The sequence below is a fragment of the Lemur catta genome, chromosome 19, assembly GCF_020740605.2.
Source record: "Lemur catta isolate mLemCat1 chromosome 19, mLemCat1.pri, whole genome shotgun sequence".
NCBI lineage: Eukaryota > Metazoa > Chordata > Mammalia > Primates > Lemuridae > Lemur > Lemur catta.
The window spans coordinates 843,991-867,255 of NC_059146.1; the positions used below are offsets into that span (position 1 = coordinate 843,991).

Below are 23,265 nucleotides of genomic sequence, written 5' to 3' on the forward strand. Positions count from 1 at the left end.
TTTTTTTTCTGCTATTGAATGTGGATCAAGGCTCTTAAGAAACAGATAGCCGAGACCCCAAGTTTTCAGCTAGGTAAATACTATCACCGAAGGAAAATAAACTGGGGATAATGTCACACACACACAAATGTATTTAAAGGCCCAAATAAGAACAGGTGAATTGGTCAGTGACGGGACCATTAGTAGTAGTGGGAAGCCTGGACCGAGCTGGAAGGCACATGAGTCGCCTAAAGGAATTCAGATTTTAAAAACCTAAGTGTGCCAATCACACTGTGGACCCAGCTTAGCAGCTCAAATGTCAAACCATTTTCAGGATTAATGTCAAGAAGTCCACAAAGAGTGGTTCCAATCTTGGGACATTCTTAGTTTCCTTGGGCCTCAATTCAATTTCTTCATTTATAGAATGTGGCTAGCAGAGGATTATTTGAGATCAGCGTATCTGAAAGTATTTGTACAATGGAAAGTTTTGCACAAATAAACAGCTACATTTTACATTATATTATGCTTCTCATTTTACCTTTGGAGGTTCTGGGACTGTTGGAATTTACTTCCCTCCAGGCCATCCTTGATGAGTCAGTGTTGGTTAAAATTTGTGTCACCATATTTTAAGTCAGTACCTTCCTAAGGCAAAATAGTAGTTTTGGATCTGTTAAGAGCATATTTTTCTTTTTCTCTCATTAAAATACAAAGCCTTGTGTCAACAGTTGAATTTTTTTATTCAAAATTCCAGGGCTTATGCAAGGGACAGAAAGCAAAAGTGCTATTAGCAAGAATCAGATCCGCCTCTAACTGTAAGAGCTCTCTCCAAAAGTACATCTTAAAAATCAGTGAAGGATTAAAAGTCCTCTCCAAAAATATGCTCTTTCTAAACTATCCCAAATGAATACATAAGAAGGATGCAAAATAGTCTATGAAATGCTCTAAAACTAAATTTATCTATAATGTGCTGAGAATATGGCCCAGCATTATAATTCTGTCTTCATTAGGGAATATATCCAGTCCTGAAAGCTCTATTCATGTAAGTGCCCTATGCTGGTGAACCATTTTTTACTTTTATACCATATTTTTAGTGTGCCTATCTGTGTTTGCGCGTTCGGGTCACTGTGCTACACCTGCCTGCCCCACTCCGCACGGTAACGTGCCGTGCAGGCTCGGAGCCCGGCTAGGTCTGTGCTGTTCCGGCTTCCTTCTCCCTGGGGGCAGACTGCTTCGGTCTCCGCACCCTGACACCTCCGGAACATTAAGAAGCCTCTTATTTTATTATATCACAGACGAGAATCTGCCGTTCAGAGATTAGCAGGGCAAGTACTTGGTGTCAAAGTGTGCACGTGCCTTCACGGTGCTGGCCACACAGTGGTGTCACAAGAACGACGTCACCGCGGTGCAGGTTCCGAGCACACGTCGGCCTTGGGCCGGTCCGGGCAGGCCGCGGGCGAGGGGCTCGGGAGACCCGCGTCCTTCCCTCCCCCGCTGCCCCATCGCCAGCCCGCGGCCCAGGCTCCGAGGCCGGAGGAAGGGATGCGGCAGAGCCCCTGTAAAGGCCGGCGCTCCCCCAGGGCTGCGCCGCTAAGGTGCAAACAGGCGACGCGGCGACCTCCAGGCAAGCGCAAAGGTGACAGTGCCCGGGAAGACCCGGCGACGCCAAACCTCACCTGCGGCCACGCCCCCCACGCGGGCCCGCCTATGTGGGCGGGGCGATCCCGCCATTTGGGCTCAGCGCGTTACGTCACTTCCGCTGCCTGCGCCGCAGGCGGCGCCGAGTGACGTCGCCGTTTCCGGGTCGCTGAGGCCGCCGGCGGCGGCGCAGGCTTCGCTCCTCGCCGGCGTCCGGTCTATGGAGTCCGCTGGTGCCGGCGGCGGCGCGGAGGCGGGAGGCGGCGTTCGAGGGGGGCCCCTGCCCCGCCAGGATGTTGCCGGGCTTGGCCGCCGCCGCCGCGACCCACAGGTGCAGCTGGGCCTCGCTGTGCCGGCTCCGGCTGCGCTGCCGGGCGGCGGCCCACGGCGCCGGGGACCGCCGGGGTGAGTGTCCGCGCCGGCCCCGGTCCCGCGGAACCGAGCCGGGGTGGTTCGCCCACCTGCCCTTCCCACGCCCAGAACCTTCCTTCCGGGCCTCTGCGGTCCATCCTGCCCCGCTGGCGGGGGTCCTGCCGGGTCTCCCTCCCGGGCCCGGGCCCCGCGCCGCCCAGGCCGCCCGCGTCGCACCGGGCGCAGCTACGTGCGCGTCGCGGTGTCCGGCCGCGACCCCCCTCGGCGCTTGGAAGTCGCGGGCCCTGCGAGGTTCTGGGGCTTCTGTGCTCACCGGCTCACCTTCGTTCAGCTGTTTGGTCGAGATTTTCTTGCCCTGCTCTTTTTCTCATACTCCCGGCTTGTTTTCCTAAATTTCCTAAAGGGAAGGGGGATGCTGCTCAGCAGTGACATGGAGCCCCCGTTTGGGACCGAAAAACGAAGGAGCTCTTCAGTTCCGCTGGGCGGTCCTGTTAGTGAAAAGGTGTCTGTCACCTGTGACTGTAACCTGGGAAAAGGTAGTTGTCGAGAATTTTCTTCCCCCTCCGTCAGCATGCTTCTTCGGATTCAAAGTTCAATTCTTTGAGTTTCCAAAGTAACGTTGAACTCATAACCCTGAGAAGACAATTAAATCTACCCTTAGTTTAAACCCGCAGGTTCTTGACGGTGCAAAGAATATTTACGGAAACGTTTCTCAAAAATTTCATGTTTTAAAAAACTTGTAGCATGTTTGTGACCTCCCAGTAGAAGTCAGGAAGTTGCAGTCGTTCAAGATTTTATGCGGTATAAGCTACAGTAACTACTGTGCTGTGCAAATAAATTAGAACATATTCGTATCTTTTATTTGGAATAAATGTAAAAACTGGCTCTTAAAATTTCAAACAGATTGATTTTAACAGCACTGTTTCCAGGGCTTTTTGATAGTAATGTAAAAGTATAACTTGAGTTTTCCCATATTGACAGTATACCTACCTGATTCTCTTATGAACAAAATGACTCATCTGCTTTTACCGTACTCCAAAATCTTCAAGTTAAGTTTCTGACATAATTGCTTCTATTGACCAAGCAATTTTGGCATTTTTACACTGAAATTATAGTGGCTGTTAAATTTAACCTAAACTGCCCTTTAAGTGTTGGTAAAAAGGAGTTGAAATAGTGTAGTTTGTAGTCTCTGTTCTCTGTAGGTGTCATCACGTTGAAAATTATAGACTCATTGTCTCATCGGGCTGTGAAACACAGATAATAATTACCTATCTCACTAGTCAGAATGACTTTGCAAAGTTCTTTGAGATGTTTATTACTACAAAAAAAATAACGGTGTTTTCACACTTAAAAAACAGGAGGTTTTAAAAATAACATGTTTGTGAAAATTTAGTGTCAGTAATGCCGGCACATTTTTTGAAGGGGCAACCATAGTGGAAATTTTAAAATCATTTAGAAAAAGAGTACTGTTTAAGTTGGATGCATGTATGAAGAAAAGACTATCTGAAGAACTTTCAGGGGGGAAGAAAATCAACTGTTTTGATGTTTTTCTTTGTCAAGAAATACAGTTTAGTTTAAAATGCCTGTGTGGCTGGGAAAAACTTATAAAGAATAAAGAGAGGAAGAAACCTTGAAGGATTGCTTGAATACTTAAAAATGAGAAACATTTTTAAGGGCAAAAAAGGAAGATATTCTAGAACAGCACTGTTCAGAAGAAATAGAGAGCCATGTATCTAATTTTGAGTTGTTTGCTAGCCATATTAAAAAAAAAAGTAAAAAACAGATGAATTCATTTTAATGTATTTTATCGAGTATATTCAAAATATTTCAGCATGTAAACAGTGTCAAAGTTATTGAGATACCTTACATTCTTTTTTTTGTAGTAAGTCTTTGAAATCCAGTTAGTATTTTATTTACAGCACATCTCAGTTTGGACTGACCACATTTCAGATGCTTAAGAAACAGTGACCACTCTGTTGGATAGTGCAGTTTCAGAGTTAGTGTAATAGTACCCTTAATTTATAAAGAATTTTTATAAACCAGTGTACATTCCAGTAGAAAAAAATAGAAGAAATAAGGAGTTCATAAAGAAATTCAAGTGGCTGGGCATTGTAGTTGCTGGTAGCGTAGTGCTGAATAAGACAGGCACAGTTTCCACCTTCATTTCGCCAGAAATAAGAAATATATCTGAAGTGCTGTAAAAGAAATAAGCAGGATGGTGGGCTAGAAAGTAGCTAGGAAGGGCCGCTTCATTAGATGTGCTGTCTGGGACTCCAGCTTTTCTGATGGCTGATGACTGAGCAAGGCACGGAAGAAGAAAATGAGCCAGGTAAGGGACGACCTGGAGCAAAGCAGTTTGGGCAGAGCAAAGAGGAATGTGAAGACCAGACAGGTGGTATTTATAATACGAGCAGAAAGAAAACTGTGGCTGGGCTGGGGCAGGGTGGGTGATACGAGGGGAGGTTTGAGAGTTACTAGATTTAGGCCATAGGCTTTTTTTAAAAAGGCAGCATTTAAAAATGTTAATATCTCTGACTACTGTGTGGAGAATGGACTGGGAAGGGGAAGGCAAGTGTAAATAAGGAGATCAGTGGGGGCTCTTGTAGTTATCCAGGCAGGCAAGGTTGCTGCTGGGTCGTGATAGCATAGAGATTGAGAGAAGGAAATGGATTTTGAGATAGGTTTTCAAGTATAAAATGTAATAACATAGGTAAAGTACTTAGCACTTGGTAAGTTCTTCGTATGTTATTGTTACTGTTTTTGCAAATAGCGAGAGAATTAGGCAAGGCACTAGAGATGTGTGTCAGGATGCGGTCCCGAAAGTGTCGGCATCTCCTCTTGTTTCCTCACTTAAAAGACGGATTCCGTTTTCCTTACTCTGTTGTGGAGAAAAATCACGTCACGGTAGTCCTCTAGACTGAGCTACTCTGTCTAAGTAACACTTTTGCTTGCTAGATGATTTGAGCCAAGAGACTTTCCTGCAGTTTTGGCTAGCTGAAAGGATTAAAAATAAACTAGAAATAGTTAATGTATTAATATTAGACTATATTACAAATTGTGCTGATGATGTTAATAAGACCTTGATGAAGTCCCAGTTAATTTATCAGTGGATATATTTTTAGTTTCTGTTTTTATTGTAGGCACATATTAATTAATTAATTAATTCCAGACAGGGTCTTGCTCTGTCACCCCGGCTGGAGTGCAGTGGCACGGTCACAGCTCACTGCAGCCTCAACCTCCTGTGCTCAAGTGATCCTCCTGCCTCAGCCTCCCAAAGTGGTGAGACTACAGGCATGAGCCACTGAGCTTGGACTTGTAGGCATTTTTTAATAGAGAAGAGTATAAGATATAAAGTTAAAATATATTAAAAAAATTATGAATAATCCAGATGTTTCACCAGTCACATTTTTAATAGTTGAAATCATACTGTATTAATCTCCTGCTTTTATTCATGCAGCATTATAACATGAATATTCTTCCTTTTTATGAAAAGTTTTTAATGAATACATAATAAAAATACAAATCATTCTTCTGTTAGGGAACCTTTAAGTTGTTTCTGGTTTCTCCTGTGATACATAATACCATGAAGGATAATTGTCTTTGCATTCTATATTATTATGTATTTTAAATTCACAGTAACTTTTTAAAAAATAAGTGTAACAATTACTTGATTTTTATATGTAAGTGCTTTAGAAATTTTGGGAAAAACAGCTGAAATAGTCTTTTAAGTAAGGGGACTGATATCTGTAAGACGTAGGCTACAAGCTTGACTCTGGTCCTGAAATTAGTCACAAATAAATTCACACTGCAAGAAATCTCTTTCTTTGTTTTTAATTGTTGCAGAAACAATATATACAGTAGACTGAATTGTCAGTTTGCATTGAAAGAAAAGGAGCTTCTTTTTGTTGTTGTTTGTAGTCTGAAAAAAGTGCCAGATTTTCTCTGAAAGCCAGAGTAAGTAGTAGGTGACAAACCAGCTTGGAGAGAGAGGACAAGTGGTGATCGGTAGCGTTGGTCATTAGGAGCTACAAATGTGATATCAGTAAAATAAAGACAGAGAAGTGTGGTTGTTGTGGCTAGATGGATGATAAGATATAATACCAGTGGCTCTGCAATGTGATGAAGAAACAACCCTTGTACATACAGTGAGAAGAAAGCTCTTGTCCAGGCCGTAGAACAGTAAGTGCTAAACTAATCTTCCATCTGTAGATTACTTTAGAAATCACTGTGAAGAAAGGGTTTTAATGGTGGGTAATATTTTTTCTTTTTACTATCTTTTGCTTATCAGAATTAACAAATTCAGTAATTCTTTAACGAATGGTTGTGTTTCTACTGCTGTGTTAGGTATTATATTTGTATTATTGAGTCAAATGTGGTCCACTATCGTTTTCAAAATATAAAATGTTAAAGATGGTAATGTATGTGCAATTTTCGACCTTGTATTAATGCCAAATTTGTACTTTTAAAGTTGCTGATACCTGAAATTCTACTGAAGTTAAAAATTAAGGACTTCTCAAAACAGCTAGCAAGGAAATTCAGAGATTACTAGAATAATGTCCAAAGGATTTAGGAGACAATTTGAAGAGACCTCTACTGGCCCCAAATGGGACACTTTGAGCATTAATCAAGGTAATGACAAAAATGGATTGAGATATATCAAATAATGTTTAAATCTGTGAAATTGTAATGATACACAAAAATGTGTTACCACTGCAGGATGGTAGGTAGTGAACTTAGTATTTTGAGAACTGGTGAAAAGAAGGAAAAGAAGCATTTAGCCTAACTTCCCTGCATGATCTATCCTGCGGGGTTACCAAATAGATGAAGGGGATTTTCTGTTGCAGAGGTATTCTGACTAATAAATGAAGGAGGAATAAAATGAGAATATTGCCATTCTGTCACCACCTAATAAAACAGTAATTCCAGGCATTGAACAGCAGTAGACGCTGTCATCACAAATAAAGTGACAGCCAGATACTGTGGGTTCCTGGTGAAAGGCTCGTCACCATTAGCAAGTAGCACTGTCCTCATAAAAAGAACCTGGATTTGGATAAAGCCTTTCTGTCCATTGATTTATGGAACATGTAGAAGAATGGGTTAAACAACATCATGGGAATTCAGTCAGCAAAAATCAGACAGGGAAACTACCAGGACAGAAATTCAGGACAAGCAACATGGTTTTCTCAACATAAAAATTGCAATTAAAAAAAAAAAGACATTCTGTAGCTTAAAAGAGACTTAAAAGACATGTCAGTCAGTAACAGTGTGAGGATGTTATTTGGATCTCTTCACACAGAAAGTGGAAAAGTATAAAATTTGTAACAAGTGGAAATTTGAAATTAGGCATATTTGATGATATGAAGAGATTTTTTTTACTTTTAGTAATGGTGTTGTGGTTGTATTAAAGAAAGGTCTTATCTATTAGAAATACATAGTGAAGTATTTATGAATGAAATTATTTTATGTCTGAGATTTGCTTCAAATTAACATAAGGGTGTGGAGATATGGTAGGGGTACAGATGAGACAAGATTGACTATGAGGTGGTAATTATTGAAAGCAGGCAGTGGGTGTGTGGAAGTTTGTTGCATTGTTTTTTCTACCTTTGCATATGTTTGAAATTTCCTGTAATAAAATATTTTAAAAACTAAGGAAAACCTTGGAAAAAATCTAGCCCGAAGTTATGGAAACAAGTTATCTTCTGGGGAAGGACTTTTAGACTGGGGTAATCCCTCTTTAAACGTTTTGGCACAAACTGTCAAAGTATTTCATCGGTATGTGGAAAAAAAGTGTTAGTGACATGTTGCCTTTGTAAGGTAATAATTACAAAAGGTGCTTTGAATTGGGCTGAAAAGTCAGAACTCCAGTGGCTGCAGTGAAGAAGTTGCCTTTTCTCAAGTGTGAGTTTCTTAGAAGAATCTACTTTAACCCTTGCTTCACTAATTCATTTTGCTAGTAGGCTGCATATTTTAATGTGCAGAAATCTATTGTTTTACTTGCTTTACTCAGCCTTTAAGAAATAGACAAAAATGACCAAAAACATGCTAGGCCTCCAACAGTTTGCCAAATAAATAAGTTGACGTTAGGAAGTTTTTTAAGAAAAGAAGTTCCAAGCCTGAAACTTGAGTGAATACTTAATGTTCTCTTATGTTCCTCAAGCTCTTCAGCTTGTTTTTAACATTCACAATAACTTATGTTCTTGATGAATTCTCTGAGCCATTAATAAAAGATTTTTCTTCATTTCAGAACACATGTATCTTTACATGCACATACACGAATTAACATTTTTAGAAGATTATTATTAAGCAGTTAGAAAAGTTTCCCCCTAAATGCTCAGCCCTTCATTGTTGCAAAAACTTGACTATCTGTAATGATACAATTTTATTATTTCACCTAAAACTTTAGAAAATGTGTGCATTATATCTAGACAGTGTTTTCAAGTTCTTTCAGAAGGGGGAATTCTCAGTACTCACAGTATAAAACAAAAAAGAGGGTCACCAGGAGAGTAGAGACAGATTTGCTTTGCTGCCACCTCAGTGCAGTTGTGGAATGTATTTGTCTTCTGTGTTGGAGCCTCTAAAGCCCACAGTCAGCCCAGATGCAGCAGCTGAAGTGCTTGGTAATTAGTCCTCTATTCTTCCCTCAATTAAAATTCCCATATACTGGGGCATCTCACCAAATGTTGATCTAATTATCTGATTTAAAAAATCAGTGACAGCATGAATGACTGATTAATATAATTCACTTATTGATTGTGAAATGAAAGAGGAATAAAACTCCAGCTAGTGGAAGGAGGACGCCAGATAATTTTGAGTAGGAAGCCCTCCCGACCTTCCTGGAGTCCTCTGTTCCGAAAGGTAATATGCCAGCTTTCTTTTTTTTTTTTTTTTTTTAGCAGCAATCAGCATACAAAATAATGTGTGTCTATTACGTGTCAGACACCTTTCAGAACAGCTGAGTAATACGAATATTTTATTTGAGTTTATATTTTTAAAAGTTTTCATACAAATAAATTTACAAATTAGAGAAAATAGGAATATTGTCCTTATTTTTGCTTTACTGAATGTGGTTCCTGTATGTCTAGGGGTCGGTGAAACACCTTCAGTGGAGAGGGTGGCTTGGCAATTGTATATCTTGGCATTCATTTGAAATGTAAATGTTTTTTTCTTTCAGAATGGCAGAATTTAGTGACATTTGGAAGCTTTTCAAACATGGTTTCATATAGTCCTCCATACGTTTGTATCCTGAGTCAAGTAAAGTTGTATTCCACAAATGTTCAGGAAGGACAAGGATCACAATCTCTCAGAGTAGAAAAAGTACCATCATTTGATGAAACAGGTATGTGTACATTTTTAAAATCATTTTTTCTGTATACTGCAGTAGTTTGTGTAAAATTATTTATTCCTTGAATGTTTGATAGAACTTGTGAAACTTTCTGAATTGATGTTTTCTTTGTGGGTGGGAGCTCTTAAACTTTGATTTAATTTCTTTAATTTTACTACTCTTTATGACTCAGTTTTGGTAAGTTCTGTCTTTTTTTTCTAGGAATTTATTCACTTAAACTAAATTTTTAATTTATTGGCATAAAGTTAATAATATTCTGTTTACTCTCTCTGTAGCATATGTAGTGTTTTTTTTTCCATCCTAATGATATTTGTCTTATTTTCTTGCTGTGAGTTGTTCATTTTCTATGCAGTTTTTGTATCTTGAAACTATTTGATGTTTATCTGGATTGACGATGCCTTCCTGCCTAGAAGCGTTTGCTTTTGCTTTAAATTCACATGAATTCAGACTGTACATATCTGTGAGGGTTGACTTGTCCTCAGGATTTTCAGCGGAGTATTTGCTCTTCCTCACTACTTAACATCAGAGTAGAGACAGGCCTGTTTCCCTGCTGTTCCCTTCTGTGTGTTATCTGCTTCTAGTTCACAGTTATACCATGTGTATAGCTTTTTATCTGGGCGTCTCCGGTTAGACTCCCCATTTTGAGCAGAACCTAGTCGTATTCTCTGGTCTTCCATGCCCCTTACAGTTGTGAAGGTAGAAATAAGCTCAAAGAATACAAGCTGCAACAGAAATCATCGGGAGGAAATTTGGCTTTGATACACTCATTTATTCTGTAGAGGATCTGCTTTCACTTTGTTTTTGCCCTCTTTCGATTATTTTTTGCTAGATTAGCAATGCATTTAAAAGATTTTGTTCAAGGTACATTAAAAGGAAGTATTAAAGGAAGTCCTTTATTTATTCACTAATTTACTCGAAGTAATTTATTGAGCACTTCTTTTATGGCAACAAATGAGAAGGACTCTATGAGTTATAGTCTCTTTTTTACTGAAGCAGAAAATGAAGCAAACAAACATTGTGTGGTAAATGTCATCAGCCCTCCACATCCATTGGTTCCACCAACTGAGGATTAAAAAGTATTTGGGAGAAAAATGTGGATGGTTGGGTCTGTACTGAATATGTACAGACTTTTTTCTTGTCATGATTCCCTAAACAATATGGTATAATAACTATTTACATAGTATTTACATTGTGTTGGATGTTATAAAGAATCTAGATATGGTATAAGACATATGAGAAGAGGTGGGCAGGTCGTGTGCAAATACGGTACCATTTCATATAAGGGACTTGAGCATCCGTGGACTCTGGTACCACAGGGAGGTCCTAGAAGCAGCGTCCCACAGGTGCTGAGGGATAACCATGCTGCAGGAGCACACGGGATGGGGCGTTTAACTCAGTCTTGAGTGGTTAGGGAAGGTTTCCATAAGGAACTGATAGCTAATTAGAGACAAGAAAGCAAGCAGGTAGTGGAGTGGTGAATGGTGCAGAAAGGAGGTGAATTGCCTGGACTGGTGAGTAGAGGACCCAGTGGGGTTGGTAGTGTTGAAAGTGCACGCGATGAAGTTCAAGAGGTAAGCGGTTGTCAGATCAAGCTCTTGTTCGGGAGTTTGGACTTCTTTTGTAGGTAGGGGGAATAATTGGAATATTAGAAGTTGGGGAAGTATTTGATCAGATTTAAGATTTTATAAAGATAACTGGTTGCAAAATGGCAACCAGACTGCAAAGGAGGGAGACTGAAAGCAGTAGTACAAATGAGAGTCTAGGCTAGGGTAATGGCAATGCTTCTGTACAGGAATAGATGAATTTAAGAGATTAAAAAGCTGAATAATTAGGACTTAGTGATTGAATTTGGGGGCTGAAGGAGAGGGTTAAGTAAAGGACAGTGAATGGTTACTGGATTGGCCAATTGTGTAGATGATTTCATTGACTTCTAAAATTAGGAGTACCAGAGCTAGAGCATATTTTAATTAGATGATGATGGTTTGGTTTTGGACATCTGAATTGTAGATGCCTGTGAAATAGTTTAACAGTTGGTTCAGTGACCAGTTGGCGGTTGGGTGTCCAGTGAATCTGCCAGTCTGTTCAGGTGTCACACACCTTAACTGCTGTCCTGGTGCCAGACGTCACGTCTTGACTCTTGACTGGATGACTGTGGTGATCTTCTCCACGGCATCCTTGCTTCCGCTCTGTCCTCCCGTAATCCATTTTCCAAATGGGCAGTGTGGTCTTTTTAAAAAACAGGTGTCACTTTCTTAATTAAAACTCTTCGTTGGCTTCCGTTTACCTGTAGAACAAAGTCTAGACTGCCAGAAGAAAATAAAAATTCATTATTCTGGCTCTCAAAGTCCTTAGCTGATGCAGCTCCTACATTCCTCTCTGTTTTCTTCTACTGCTCTCTTCCTTGCTCATTATGTTTCAGCCGAAGCAATCTCTTTTTGGTTCTTAGAAAATACCAAGCTTATTCTTGTCATGGGGCCTTTGCTCTAGTTGCTTTCTCTTTCCAAGGTGCACTGCCTCCCATGGCTGAGCCCTTCCGGTCATTCACGTCTTAGTTTAAATGTCATCTGTGCACAGAAGCATTTTAAATCACTCATTCTAAAGTAGCCACCCTTTCCATCTCTAATGTTACCCTAATTTAATTCTCTGCATAGGTAGTCTTACTCCTGATTGATGTTTTTGATATTTTATTTATTCCTTCATCCCCCACTTGTTTGCAAGCTCCATGACAGCATTAACTTCAGTGCCTAAAGCAATAATTTGCTCATAGTGGGAGCTTAATTAATATTTGTAAATAAGTGAATGCATTATTCACTATTTACCTCTAACCTGGAGGTAAAGCTGTAGAAGTTTATACACAGTTTTTACACAGATGGTAGCTGAAGCCATCGGTGTGTTTGAGACAGTGCAGGGAGAGTGTTAAAGGGAGGAAATGAGATTTTCTAGTATAAAATCCCCCAAATGAATAAGGGACAGGTGGAAGAAGAGGAGCAAAAGAGACTTGAGAAGGAGTAGCTGGAGAAAAACCAAGGTGTATACAGTGACAGGCGAGTGTTTGAAGAATAATAAACATTTCAAGGCCGAGCTCAGTGGCTCAGCCTATAATCCCAGCAGTTTGGGAGGCCAAGGCAGGAGGATCTCTTGAGGCCTGGAATTTGAGACCAGCCTGGGCAACATAGTGAGACCCCATCTCTACAAAAAATATTTAAAAATAGCAAGACTGTCTTTGATTTAGTCGGGTGTCTTTCACAGGGGAAGAATTTACAGATTCCTTGAGAAACCTGTATTCGTGTTAATGATGCCTGCTTTTCATTCTTTTTCCTAAGCCGCTGCCTCCCGTTGGGCTTAACTGCAGTTTTAGCCAGTGTCTCCTTGTCCTGTGGTGATGGAGAACTGCTGGGGTAAATGCTGATGAAAGGCTGATATTACAGGATAGAGGAATGAGGAGTGTAGGGAGTCCCTAAGTTCTGGAAACAAGCATATTTATTAGAACGTAATACAGGGAAAAGAAGCAGGTGATGAAATGATATAATTAAGGGTATAATATGTTATAATACTCCTCTGAGGTGAACTTAGACCCAGGCAAAAATACTTAATGTTGGTTCTACTATACAGAATCTTTGAAATTAAAATCCATGACTAAGTTTCTTTTTTGTCTGCTGACTGGAGTAAAAATAATGTTAGTTTATTTTCTTATATCAGAAATACATTGTTTATTTTTGACAGGTTTATTCTGGGCTCAATTTTTCACGATTTGCTTAGGCCAAATTAGACCTTGTTAGCCATCAGATAGACAGCCAGTAATTGCTTGATTGAAAGATAATTTGTATATTTAATGGTTTGAGATTGAGTTTTGAATAATTCAAATCACATGATAAAGTAAGGAACAGCTCATTAAGAAGCAGAGACTTGCTAAGGCATCCTTAAGTTTTTAAGTAGCATTCGGGTGTTTTAAATTTTAGTAAAATTAGTTTTAATTTTGCTAATGACAGCAGATGTGTGGCAAACAGCCAGGGTTTGAACTTAAAACAAACGTCTAGAGAGATTCATGGATAGAATGTCTGGTTACTCACTGAAATCATAAGGATTTTACTCCATTAATGCAGTGTGAGTTGATTAAGGTGGTGGTGTGCAAATCAGTATTTACACATGCTTGAGCCATTTATTAGCATTCTTGTGTGTGCTTTCTAACACTTTATATTCAGTAACATCTAGATAGTTCGTAGTGAGAATATCCAGAAATATCTGCCTTAGAGCAACCGATTTTATGTGATTTGGTTGAATGGCTTTGATCATTGTGGAAAGGGAGGTTGTTTCTGAAATTTTGACAGTAGATTTCAGTTGTTCGGACACTAGGTGAGTGTTGACAGCTTATTACTCCACCCCTTTCCCTTCATTGTTCTCTGCCCTGCTGTTTCCCAACGCAAAATGTTAAGAAATTGATACATAGTTTCTATAGATAAAGATGCTTCAGACTTGCTTGTTGTGTAGCTAGACAAAAATAAAATAATAATCATTTAACTCTTCAGTGTCAGATGTTGCAAGCTGTGGTTATTACTTAAATGGAAGTGATACAATATGCCATCATAACCTACTTAGGATTTGGTTCATAGTTAAAGCATTTTTAGATTTTCTGCACATTCTTTAGGTATCAAAACATAATGTACCATATTTAGTCATTTTCCCAGTAGTTTTCACTGAAAAATAATTGTTAAGAAATATACTAAAAATTACATGTAAAAAATTTTTTTGCTTTTATTTCAAAGAGAGTTTTGCTTTTGTTAGTGCTGTTAGTTTTGCTTTTGTTAGTGCTTAGTGTGTTGGCATTTAATTGCTTCATATAAGTTTGAAAGAAGGTAAGTCAGTGGCTGGGCAGGACTTTGGATCAAGATGGCACTGTGAAGGCATGCGGGGGGCACCCGCTCTGCTGCTCATTCATTGGAGTGACAGATAAGATACAAAGAGAGAAAACTGAAGACCAAACTGGTCTAAAAAAAAAAAAAGACATGCTATATCCAAGAAATAGAGCAGAAGCATTCATGCTATGGGTCTGTGAGCAGGTAGTGGCAGCCAGGAGTGTGGCTCGTTTGGGTCACAAGTGCTATTTGAGTAGCCAGGTACTGGAGTCAGCCTCACTGTTTGAACGGACCCACCCACTCCCATACAAGGAAGCTGAAAATAGTCAATTCCAGTTGCTGTCTGGGGCTGCTTTGTAGGAAACTGCAGGCCCAGGGAGGCAAGAGGAAGGCCAGGAACTGGGCCTGCTGTTTGCTCTCTTGGGGACTAGATTGAGGGGTCGGAATTTTGAACTGGCAATATGAGATCCGGATCGAGGGATCAGGTTGAGCTCTGAGCACAAGAGCATGAGGAGGAGAGTGGAAGGGTGATACTATTCAGAATAAGGTTACAAATTCCAAAATCTAAAAATACATAAAGACTCCTGATGCTAAGAAAGCCCAACACAATCAACAAATATGAATTAAGTCCAGATGAAATTAAAATAAGTTAAATATCCTGAAAAGGATAAATGGAAGACTCATGTTCATTAAAAAGAACAAGAAGTTTTGAAACACAGAATGCGTAAATATGAAAAGAAGATAACTGGAAATCTTAGAAATGAAAGTTTAGTTGCTAAAGTAAAAATTTCGTACATTAAATAGTCGTAGTCAGTTGGAGAATTAGTAAATTGAAATTCACTCCGAAGGCACATAGGAAGGCAAAAAGACTTTCCAAAAAAATGAATATTTAAGAGGCATGAAGCTCTAGCCTATCTTTAATAGGCATTTCAGGGAGAAAATAGAGAAATGGTGAAAAAACATAATATAAAAGGATAATGGATGAGAATTGTTCAGAATTTGAGAAAAACCGGAATCCTCAGATCAAAAGTACTAAGCAGGATAAGTAAAAAGAAATCCACCCCAGACGCCTTACAGAGAAACCACAGATTTAAAAACCAAAATAAGGAACGAGTCAGCTTAAAAGCTGACAAGGAGAACTCAGTGCTATCACAGTCCAAGTGTTGCTCTTTTGAAGTAGACTTTTTTTCTGCAATAATATGCAGAAATCAAAGTGGGGGGTGATTTGGAATAATATCCATGAAAGAGTAAGAGAAAAAATAAATGCCACCCTAGAATTTTACACTGACCTAAATAATCATTCTTGAGTGAAGGCAAAAATAAGAGCATTATCATGCATACAAAGATGAATGTCATTTACTAACCATTGTAGCCACATTAAAAAAAAACTAGTTATTAAAGTATTTATTACTGTAAAATTCATAGTAAACCCAGATGGAAGGAAAGGGATTAGATGTTAAAGAGACAATGAAGAACAAGAAACAGATAAAATGAGATACTGAATAGCTTTCCAGATGGTTAGAAAGATTTACAGGAAAGTACGTATGTTAAATTAAACAATAGAAATATAATCTTATAAATTCCAAGCCTACAATTGGGGGATGGGGTGAGAGGAGGATATAGGAAACTTTATCAATATAACATATGGCAGGAAAGGTAAAATAAAAATCAAAGAAAAAAGATGGCAAACTGGAAGTAGACAGTAAGATTGCAGAAGTCCAAATGTGTCACAGTCAAGTGGTCAGACTTAGTGGTGTTCTGCATCATTTAAATGCACTTGTCTTCTAAGGATGTGGAAGCACAGTTAATTTCTATTTCATCACATGTTTTCAAAGACTTCCCGTATATCCTGGATCCCCAACTCTCTCATTGGCTCGAGGACTTTGCTCTTGGGATTATCCTCTCAATGTACTGTGCCAACATTTTCTCCCTGTTTGCTGCATCCTTTCCATCTCCATATAAAATACAATAAACCTTTCCTTGATTCCGTTCTCCTCAGCTCCTCCTGAACGTTCGGATACTGCTTGCATTTCACCTCCCATTTCCTCCTCAGCCTGCTGCCTCCACCCTCACTCTTCCACCCAAACTGCTCTGGTCAGGAGGGTCCGGGGATCCCCATGTTGCTAATCCAGTATTCACCTCTCTCCTCTTTTCCTTTCTCCTGTGGAAAATACATAAATACCTACACCTAAATCAGATACTATTTTAAACATAGAGGCAATGTAGGAAAGTGGTTAAGAGCGTAGATGGATCAGAATGACTTGGGTTTCAATCCTGGCTCTGCTTCCGTGTCTACCCGCTGTGCAACTTTGGGGGAAGCTACAAAACCTCACTGTGCCTTGGTTTCCTCGTAATAGGAAAATACGGGCTGTGTGACTTTGGGGGAAGTTATAATAGTCCCTCTGTGCCTCAGTTTCCTCATAAGATGACGATAATAATACCTCAGCAATTTTGTGAGGATTAAATGCTATACATGTAAAGCACATGGGACAATACGTGGCATATGTTAAATGCTTAGTAAATGTTAGCTATTACTAATAAACTCTGGAATGTTATTGAATGAGGATATGAATACAAAGGAAAATGTTTTAAGGGTAAGATTTTCATTACAGAATATCTTACACATACAAAAGAATATTACAGTGTGTACATAGGTAAGAAACATAATAAAATCAATACATTGGAATTTACCATTCACCCTAAGAACTTTCCCTTCTTGATCACATCCTCTTCACATCTCCATTTGCTGTATCCAAGTGAAGAAAAGGGGAATAGCTTATATGTATGTATGTAGTCTTAATTGTTTAGTTTTACTTGTTTTTGAATTTTGTTGTGATAGCTTATTATATGTATTATTTCATGATTTACTGTTTTCATTAAGTTTTGTTGCTAGGATTTAGCCTATTGGTGTATGTGTCTGGTTTATTAATTTTCTTGGAGGTAATTAAAGCATGTATTGTTCAGGGCTAGTGTGTGAGTTAAATGAATTGATACATGTCAAGTGCTCAGAGTGGTGCTTGGCACACGGCGAGGGCTGTGAGAAGGGTAGCCATTGTTGTTTGCTGTCATTCAGTGCTGTGTGAAATATTGTGTGACCACAACATGGTTCCTTTATCTGCTTCCTTGCTGATGGGCATTTGAGTTGTTTCCAGTTTGTTGCAGCAGAGCAGAGTGCTTTCTGTACCTTCATGTACCTCTCTCCCTGTGCCCTTGTGCAAGGGTTACTCGAAGCCAAACGGATTGGCCTAGAACTGCTGGGTTACAAACATAAATTATATTGGATGATGCCAACTTGTTTACCAAATAATTGTGCCTGTTTTCCACCAGCAGTGCATGCATTTCCATTGCTGCACAGTCTGGCCAGCACTGTGTATTGTCATGTTTTCATTTTTCCCAACGTGGTAGCTGCAAATGGCATCTTGTGGTTCCATTCGGATTCTGTTAATAGTGAGGCAGTCATTTTTTCATATGTTTGTAGGTTATTTGTATTTCCTTTTCTGTGCAAGTTTTTTTTTTTTTAATATTATAAGGGACAGAGACTCACTCTGTCACTCAGGCTAGAGTGCAGTGGCGCAATCATAGCTCACTGCGGCCTCGAACTACTGGGTTCGAACAATTCTCCTGCCTCAGTCTCCTGAGTAGCGAGGACTACAGGCACGTACCACCACACCTGGCTAATTTTCAAAACTTTTTTTGTAGAGATGAGGTCTCGCTATGTTGACCAGGCTGGTCTCAAACTCCTGGCCTCAAGCGACCCTGCTTAAATGTGTGAGCTCCCTCCCTCAGCTGTGTGCAAGTTTGTTCTTCTGCCCATTTTTTTCTAATGGGTTGTTTGTTATTTTCTTGATGATACTAATCCTTTGTTAATTCTAATTGTTGGAAATATCTTCTCCCAGTTGAGGCTTCTTTTTTCTCTTTTTTTTATGGGATTCTTTGATGAATAGATGTTCTGAATTTTAATTTAGCAGAATTTATCCAATTTTCCTTGCGATGTTTGTTATCTTGTTTAAGAAATCTTTGTATACCATTAAAATATTCTCTATTGTCTACTGTGAGGCATGTAAATGCCTAAACATTTAAATAATTAATCTATCTGGAGTTGTTGTTTGTTTTTGGTGGGAGGTAGATTCCAATTTCCTTTTAATTTTTTTTTTTGGTGAGGGAAGGGTTGTGCACTTCTCCCAGTACCATTTAATGGCCGTGCTTTCGTCATAGAATAGCATCTCTAGAATGTTTTTAGGTGGAAGAATTAACTGTGCATTCTTGTTTTTGTTTCTTATTCCAAAGGATACATCTAAATGTTTACCATTGAATACAATGTTATAGGTTTATTTTATCCTTTATAGAGATTCCTTTCTGTCTTAACTTTCTAAAAGGGTTTGAGATTTGCATGGATGTTGAATTTTATTGCATGTTTTTTCTTTAGTTCCTGCTATGATTCTGTAGTTTTTCTTCTTTAATCTGTTAATGAGGGGAATAAATAACTTTTGTAATATTTAACTTCTCTTGTATTCTTAGGATAAATCCAACACAGCTTATGATATCTTTTTTATACATTGGTGAATTAAGTTGGCTAATATTAATTAAGTTTATAGGTTTGTATGAAAGCAGCTATTTAATGTAAACTTGTTTTAATATACTTTACAGCAGAAAATATAGGCGCAGAACTCAAAGCTCCACTTAAGCAAGAACCTCTCCAAGTAAGAGGTAAATATATTTTATTCTATTTTTTTATTATAATGATGTTTTGAATTAAATATATAACAGTGTATATGGAGTGCTTTATAGTTATATTATTCTAGGGATATAGTTCATTTTTACTTTTATTTAAATAGATTGACCATAGGATTTATTCTCTTACTTATAAGCAAATTTTCCACTGAAGTTTAGTTTGCATTTTGTCACAAATATTTCCAAGAACCTAAAGAAAGGAATAATGGCAAGTGAGAATCATCAATTGCTTTGCCATTTATGGAAAAGTAATGTGATTAAAGAACAAGAGGCCAACACCTTTCAGCTACTGCTTGCTCGAATCCAGGTAGCGTTTGGCTGTTGTTGTCTGACTTCCTTTTCTAGGAGTAGCTGAGGGCTGAAGGAATTCCTGCCTGTAGACCTGTCTGTGTGACAGGTGCGGTTTCCATCTCCAAAGCAGCGGTTTCCTGGAGGCAGTGTGTGGCTAGGAGGATCGTGGCTTTGGCCTCATCCAGACCTGGGTCTACTCTGTGGCTCGGGCACTTGCCAGCGGTCTGACCTGGGGCAGTTTACTCTGCTCTGAGCCATGGTGTTCTCCCCCGTACGATGGTGCCAGAAATGAGACCTCTCTTCTAGGGTAACCTTCACGATTACACATAGTAGACAGTCACAATTAAGAATAATGAATGTTGTGATAGCAGCTGTCATCATCATCATCATCATCGATCATCTGGGCAAGGATAGGCCAACAGGAATTTTTCGCTATTTTGAAGAAATTTTTAAAAACTAATATTTTTTTAAAAATCTATCTTTCTAAAGAGAGAGAGAATTCTCCTTTCTGCACCAGAGGAGCTCACGTGGATTTTGATTTTTAAGGTTAGCGGAGCAAGTGAGTTTAGAGACCTGAAATTCATGCAAAAAGAAACCCGAACTTACTTATATACTTTTTTCAGATAAGATTTTAATTTTTATATTGAAATTCATTTTTAAAGTATTCTTATTAGATAATATGCATTTAATTTTAGTAGTTAATGTGCTACTTTAGGAGGTTTTTTTACCTGCTGTGGTGATGGATAAGTTTAGACTTAATTTGCTCTTACAACTCCGAAGTAGAATAGAAAACTATGAATTAATAGATATGAATTAATAGAACATGAAGTGACTGGGTGACAGTTTGAAACAGGACACACGTGTTTCTGTTATTTTGCTCTTGTTCTTCAGACATTTGCTCAAATTATTTATCTGTATCATGTGACCAAAAGTCTCACTTTATAATGATCTACTAACACAGACCAATGTTCTGTAGTTTTTAACTCACTATAATTGATGCCAGATTCGTATTTTTTTTACTGATGTTTCTGGCCTTTTTATAAGCAGTTTGATACTTGACAATAGAAAAATAATTTAGTAGGAAGCAATATTTTAACTATAACCTGTAATAAACTTCTAATAATTTTTAGCTGATGAAATTGTTCCTTAGTTTACTTCAATTTTGTTACATTGCGTGAAATAGGTTAGTGGCTTTAAACTTTTTTGACTGCAACCCATGTAAGAAATACTATTAATACTTAGTGACCTAGTATAGCTTATTATATATTAATGAAACAAAAGTTTTCACAAAAAGAACTTATTTGTAATTATATGCAATACTCTTTGATTACTGTGTATTATCGCTTTTTATAAAATCTTGGTTTCACTTCACAGTTTGAAAAACACTGAACTCAAGCCTGTAATTTTTTATTGAAACATCAGTTTATTTAGACTTAGACCCTAAGCAATTTAAATTATATTAATATGATTTAGACAAACCAGTGATGCCTATACAAGATGTCCGCTAGACAGGGGTCGGCATGTTGGCATCAGTTGTAGGTCAGCTATGGAGACAGAAGCTAGATGGCTGCAAGTGTGACTCCATCCTGTTCCGCACTTGGAGAAGTTTTATGTTTTTTGATGTCATTCAATGGATCAGGAAAAAGATCAGTTTTCTGTGGAATTCATTAGTGAACCCACTTAAGTATCAGCCTATATTCATCTTCAAATGTGACTTTCAGTGTGCATATTTATTATGTTTTCCTGTGTTTGGTTTAGTTAAAGCAGTCCTTAAGAAAAGGGAGTATGGATCAAAGTACACTCAGAATAATTTCATCACTGGAGTCAGAGCAATAAATGAGTTCTGCCTTAAATCCAGGTATAGTAATTTTTTAAAAATGTGGTAGTGTGCCCTGTCTAAATAACCCCCCCCCAAATTATTTCATAGAATGTGTTACCTGCTATCTTTTATATGTGGAAAATTTTTTATTGGCTCCCTCCTAAATTGGAGACATATTTTTATTCAATCAAAAATGTTAAAATTGTTACTAAACTGAATTCTCCAACATGAGCAATTCCAGTCTTTTTCAGCTTTTTAAACTCACAAGGTCAAATTCTTCAAAACCTGTCTGTCGCACAAGCATCTTAGGAGTTATATTGTTAAGTCAGTGGTATGTGGCAGAATTATCAATAAGATTATTTGCCTATTTTTATGTTTGACTTTTTGAAGTTTTGTTTTTTTGGCTGGCAGAGTTGAGTACGTAATTTAGCGGGTTACATTTATGTTCACACTCCAACTCTGGTTCCTGTTGAGTATAAATTATTTTTACTTCTTATATCTTTTGTTATTAATTTCCTCATCATAGAGATTTATTGAAATCATATTTGTTACAGATTTAAACTTTTCTCCCTCCTTTCTGGGCCATTTAGAGAAATCAGATGATCTGTCCTTTTTCCACTCTCTGTCATGATTATATCCTTTATGGTATGGTATCAAGAAATGTTGCTATAATAAATTTTATATCTTTCATAATTAATATTACAACAGCAACCAATTGCAACATTGATGTAAAACCATATTCTATTTTACATAGAGTATTTCATTTAGTTCTCACAAAGATTTTGTGAATTAAATGATCAGGTTTCCACATTAGTAGGCCAGGAAACATAATACAAGATGTTAGTGACTTGACCCAGCTCATTTAGTGAGCCAGTGACAAAGAGGATACGTATCTTTTAATATCTTGTCCATACTTTTTAACTGACATGTGATGGCTGCTCATTTTTTTAAAAAATCTACGTTTAATCTCCAGAACTTAATGACATTTGCTAGTCACCAGATTTTTATTTACAGTCTTTTCATTGCTGTTACAAAACTTCCTTAGGAAGACCCATGATTAAACGTAAAATGACTGTTTAACAGTGACTTGATGAATATATAAACCTTTCAGAACGTAAGAGAAAGGAAAATAATTAAATAGCATGTAATTGACATATACCCCTTTTATAACTTGATACCTTTGAATGGATATTACCACTTAGTATTAATCTGGATGTAAATAAATATGACCATAAATTTTTAATTTAAATTCTTAAATAGAGGGACTATACTCTCCATGTTCTTTCTACTTTTCACTTTTTTTCATACATTGAAGATGGCATTGGTATGCCCTTAGCAGATAAAATACAAGCCCTGAGGAGGGAATTGAATCTCCACATATTATGTTACAATGTCTACATTGAGCATCAAGAATAATTCTTTTTTTCCCCCACTGTCTCCAGAAGTTTTTTGTATACAAAATGGCGTCTTTAAACCGATCTTAAAAGCTGTACAGATCTGTATTCTTCTAAGATGAGGATCAATGTAGTTGCTTTTACCTGCCTTTAATGATCCTTTTAAGTACATAAACTGTTTGCACCTTGTCTGAATAAATTCAACATGTTTCTTTCTCCAGTGATCTAGAACAACTTCGAAAAATTAGACGACGAAGTCCCCATGAAGATACGGAGTCCTTTACTGTGTACTTGAGATCAGATGTGGAAGCAAAGTAAGAGCACAGTTCTTTTCGAAGTAAAGTGCAAACCAAATGTGGGATTAATAAAAACACATTTTAGACAGATTCAGAATTTTTTAAACGATGTATTTTAAAAATTATTTTTGTTTTTGCAAATTAGTTTATCTGGGAGCTTACTAGTATGTATTAGTTAACTAAATATATGTCATAATTTATAAGAAAATTTGCCATTGACTTTTATTGTTTAGATTTAATTCAGAAAAGTTCCCTAAGTTCTTTATATTTTCCTGAAAGGACCTTATGCTGTGTTGTAAGGTTCTCATGTAGTTACAGTTCATTTAGATTTAAATGTGATTACAATAAAGTGACTAAAATTGTTCATTGTGGTAACCATGTGTGTATGCACAGGTCTTTGGAAGTTTGGGGAAGCCCTGAAGCTCTTGCCAGAGAGAAGAAACTGCGCAAGGAAGCAGAAATAGAATATAGAGAACGTGAGTAGCTTGGATTTAAAGCTGAGTTACTTGAACGTAGCCAGTGGGTGAGATCTGTGCCTGCGGTAGCCACGACT

The 23,265-nt window shown here is 38.1% G+C and overlaps 1 protein-coding gene across 2 annotated transcripts in view; it reads left to right on the forward strand.

The window, feature by feature from the left end:
• The first annotated feature begins 1,791 nt into the window (after positions 1-1,791).
• The window catches only part of SLC30A9 (solute carrier family 30 member 9), a 56,920-nt gene continuing 35,446 nt past the window's right edge, over positions 1,792-23,265 (forward strand). For both annotated transcript variants that reach the window (XM_045531732.1, XM_045531733.1), the window contains exons 1-6: positions 1,792-2,019; positions 9,158-9,322; positions 18,829-18,888; positions 20,962-21,061; positions 22,638-22,730; positions 23,106-23,188. In XM_045531732.1, the coding sequence (XP_045387688.1) occupies positions 1,908-2,019; positions 9,158-9,322; positions 18,829-18,888; positions 20,962-21,061; positions 22,638-22,730; positions 23,106-23,188 (613 nt within the window). In that variant the 5' untranslated portion in view covers positions 1,792-1,907. The remainder of the gene's footprint in view (positions 2,020-9,157; positions 9,323-18,828; positions 18,889-20,961; positions 21,062-22,637; positions 22,731-23,105; positions 23,189-23,265) is intronic.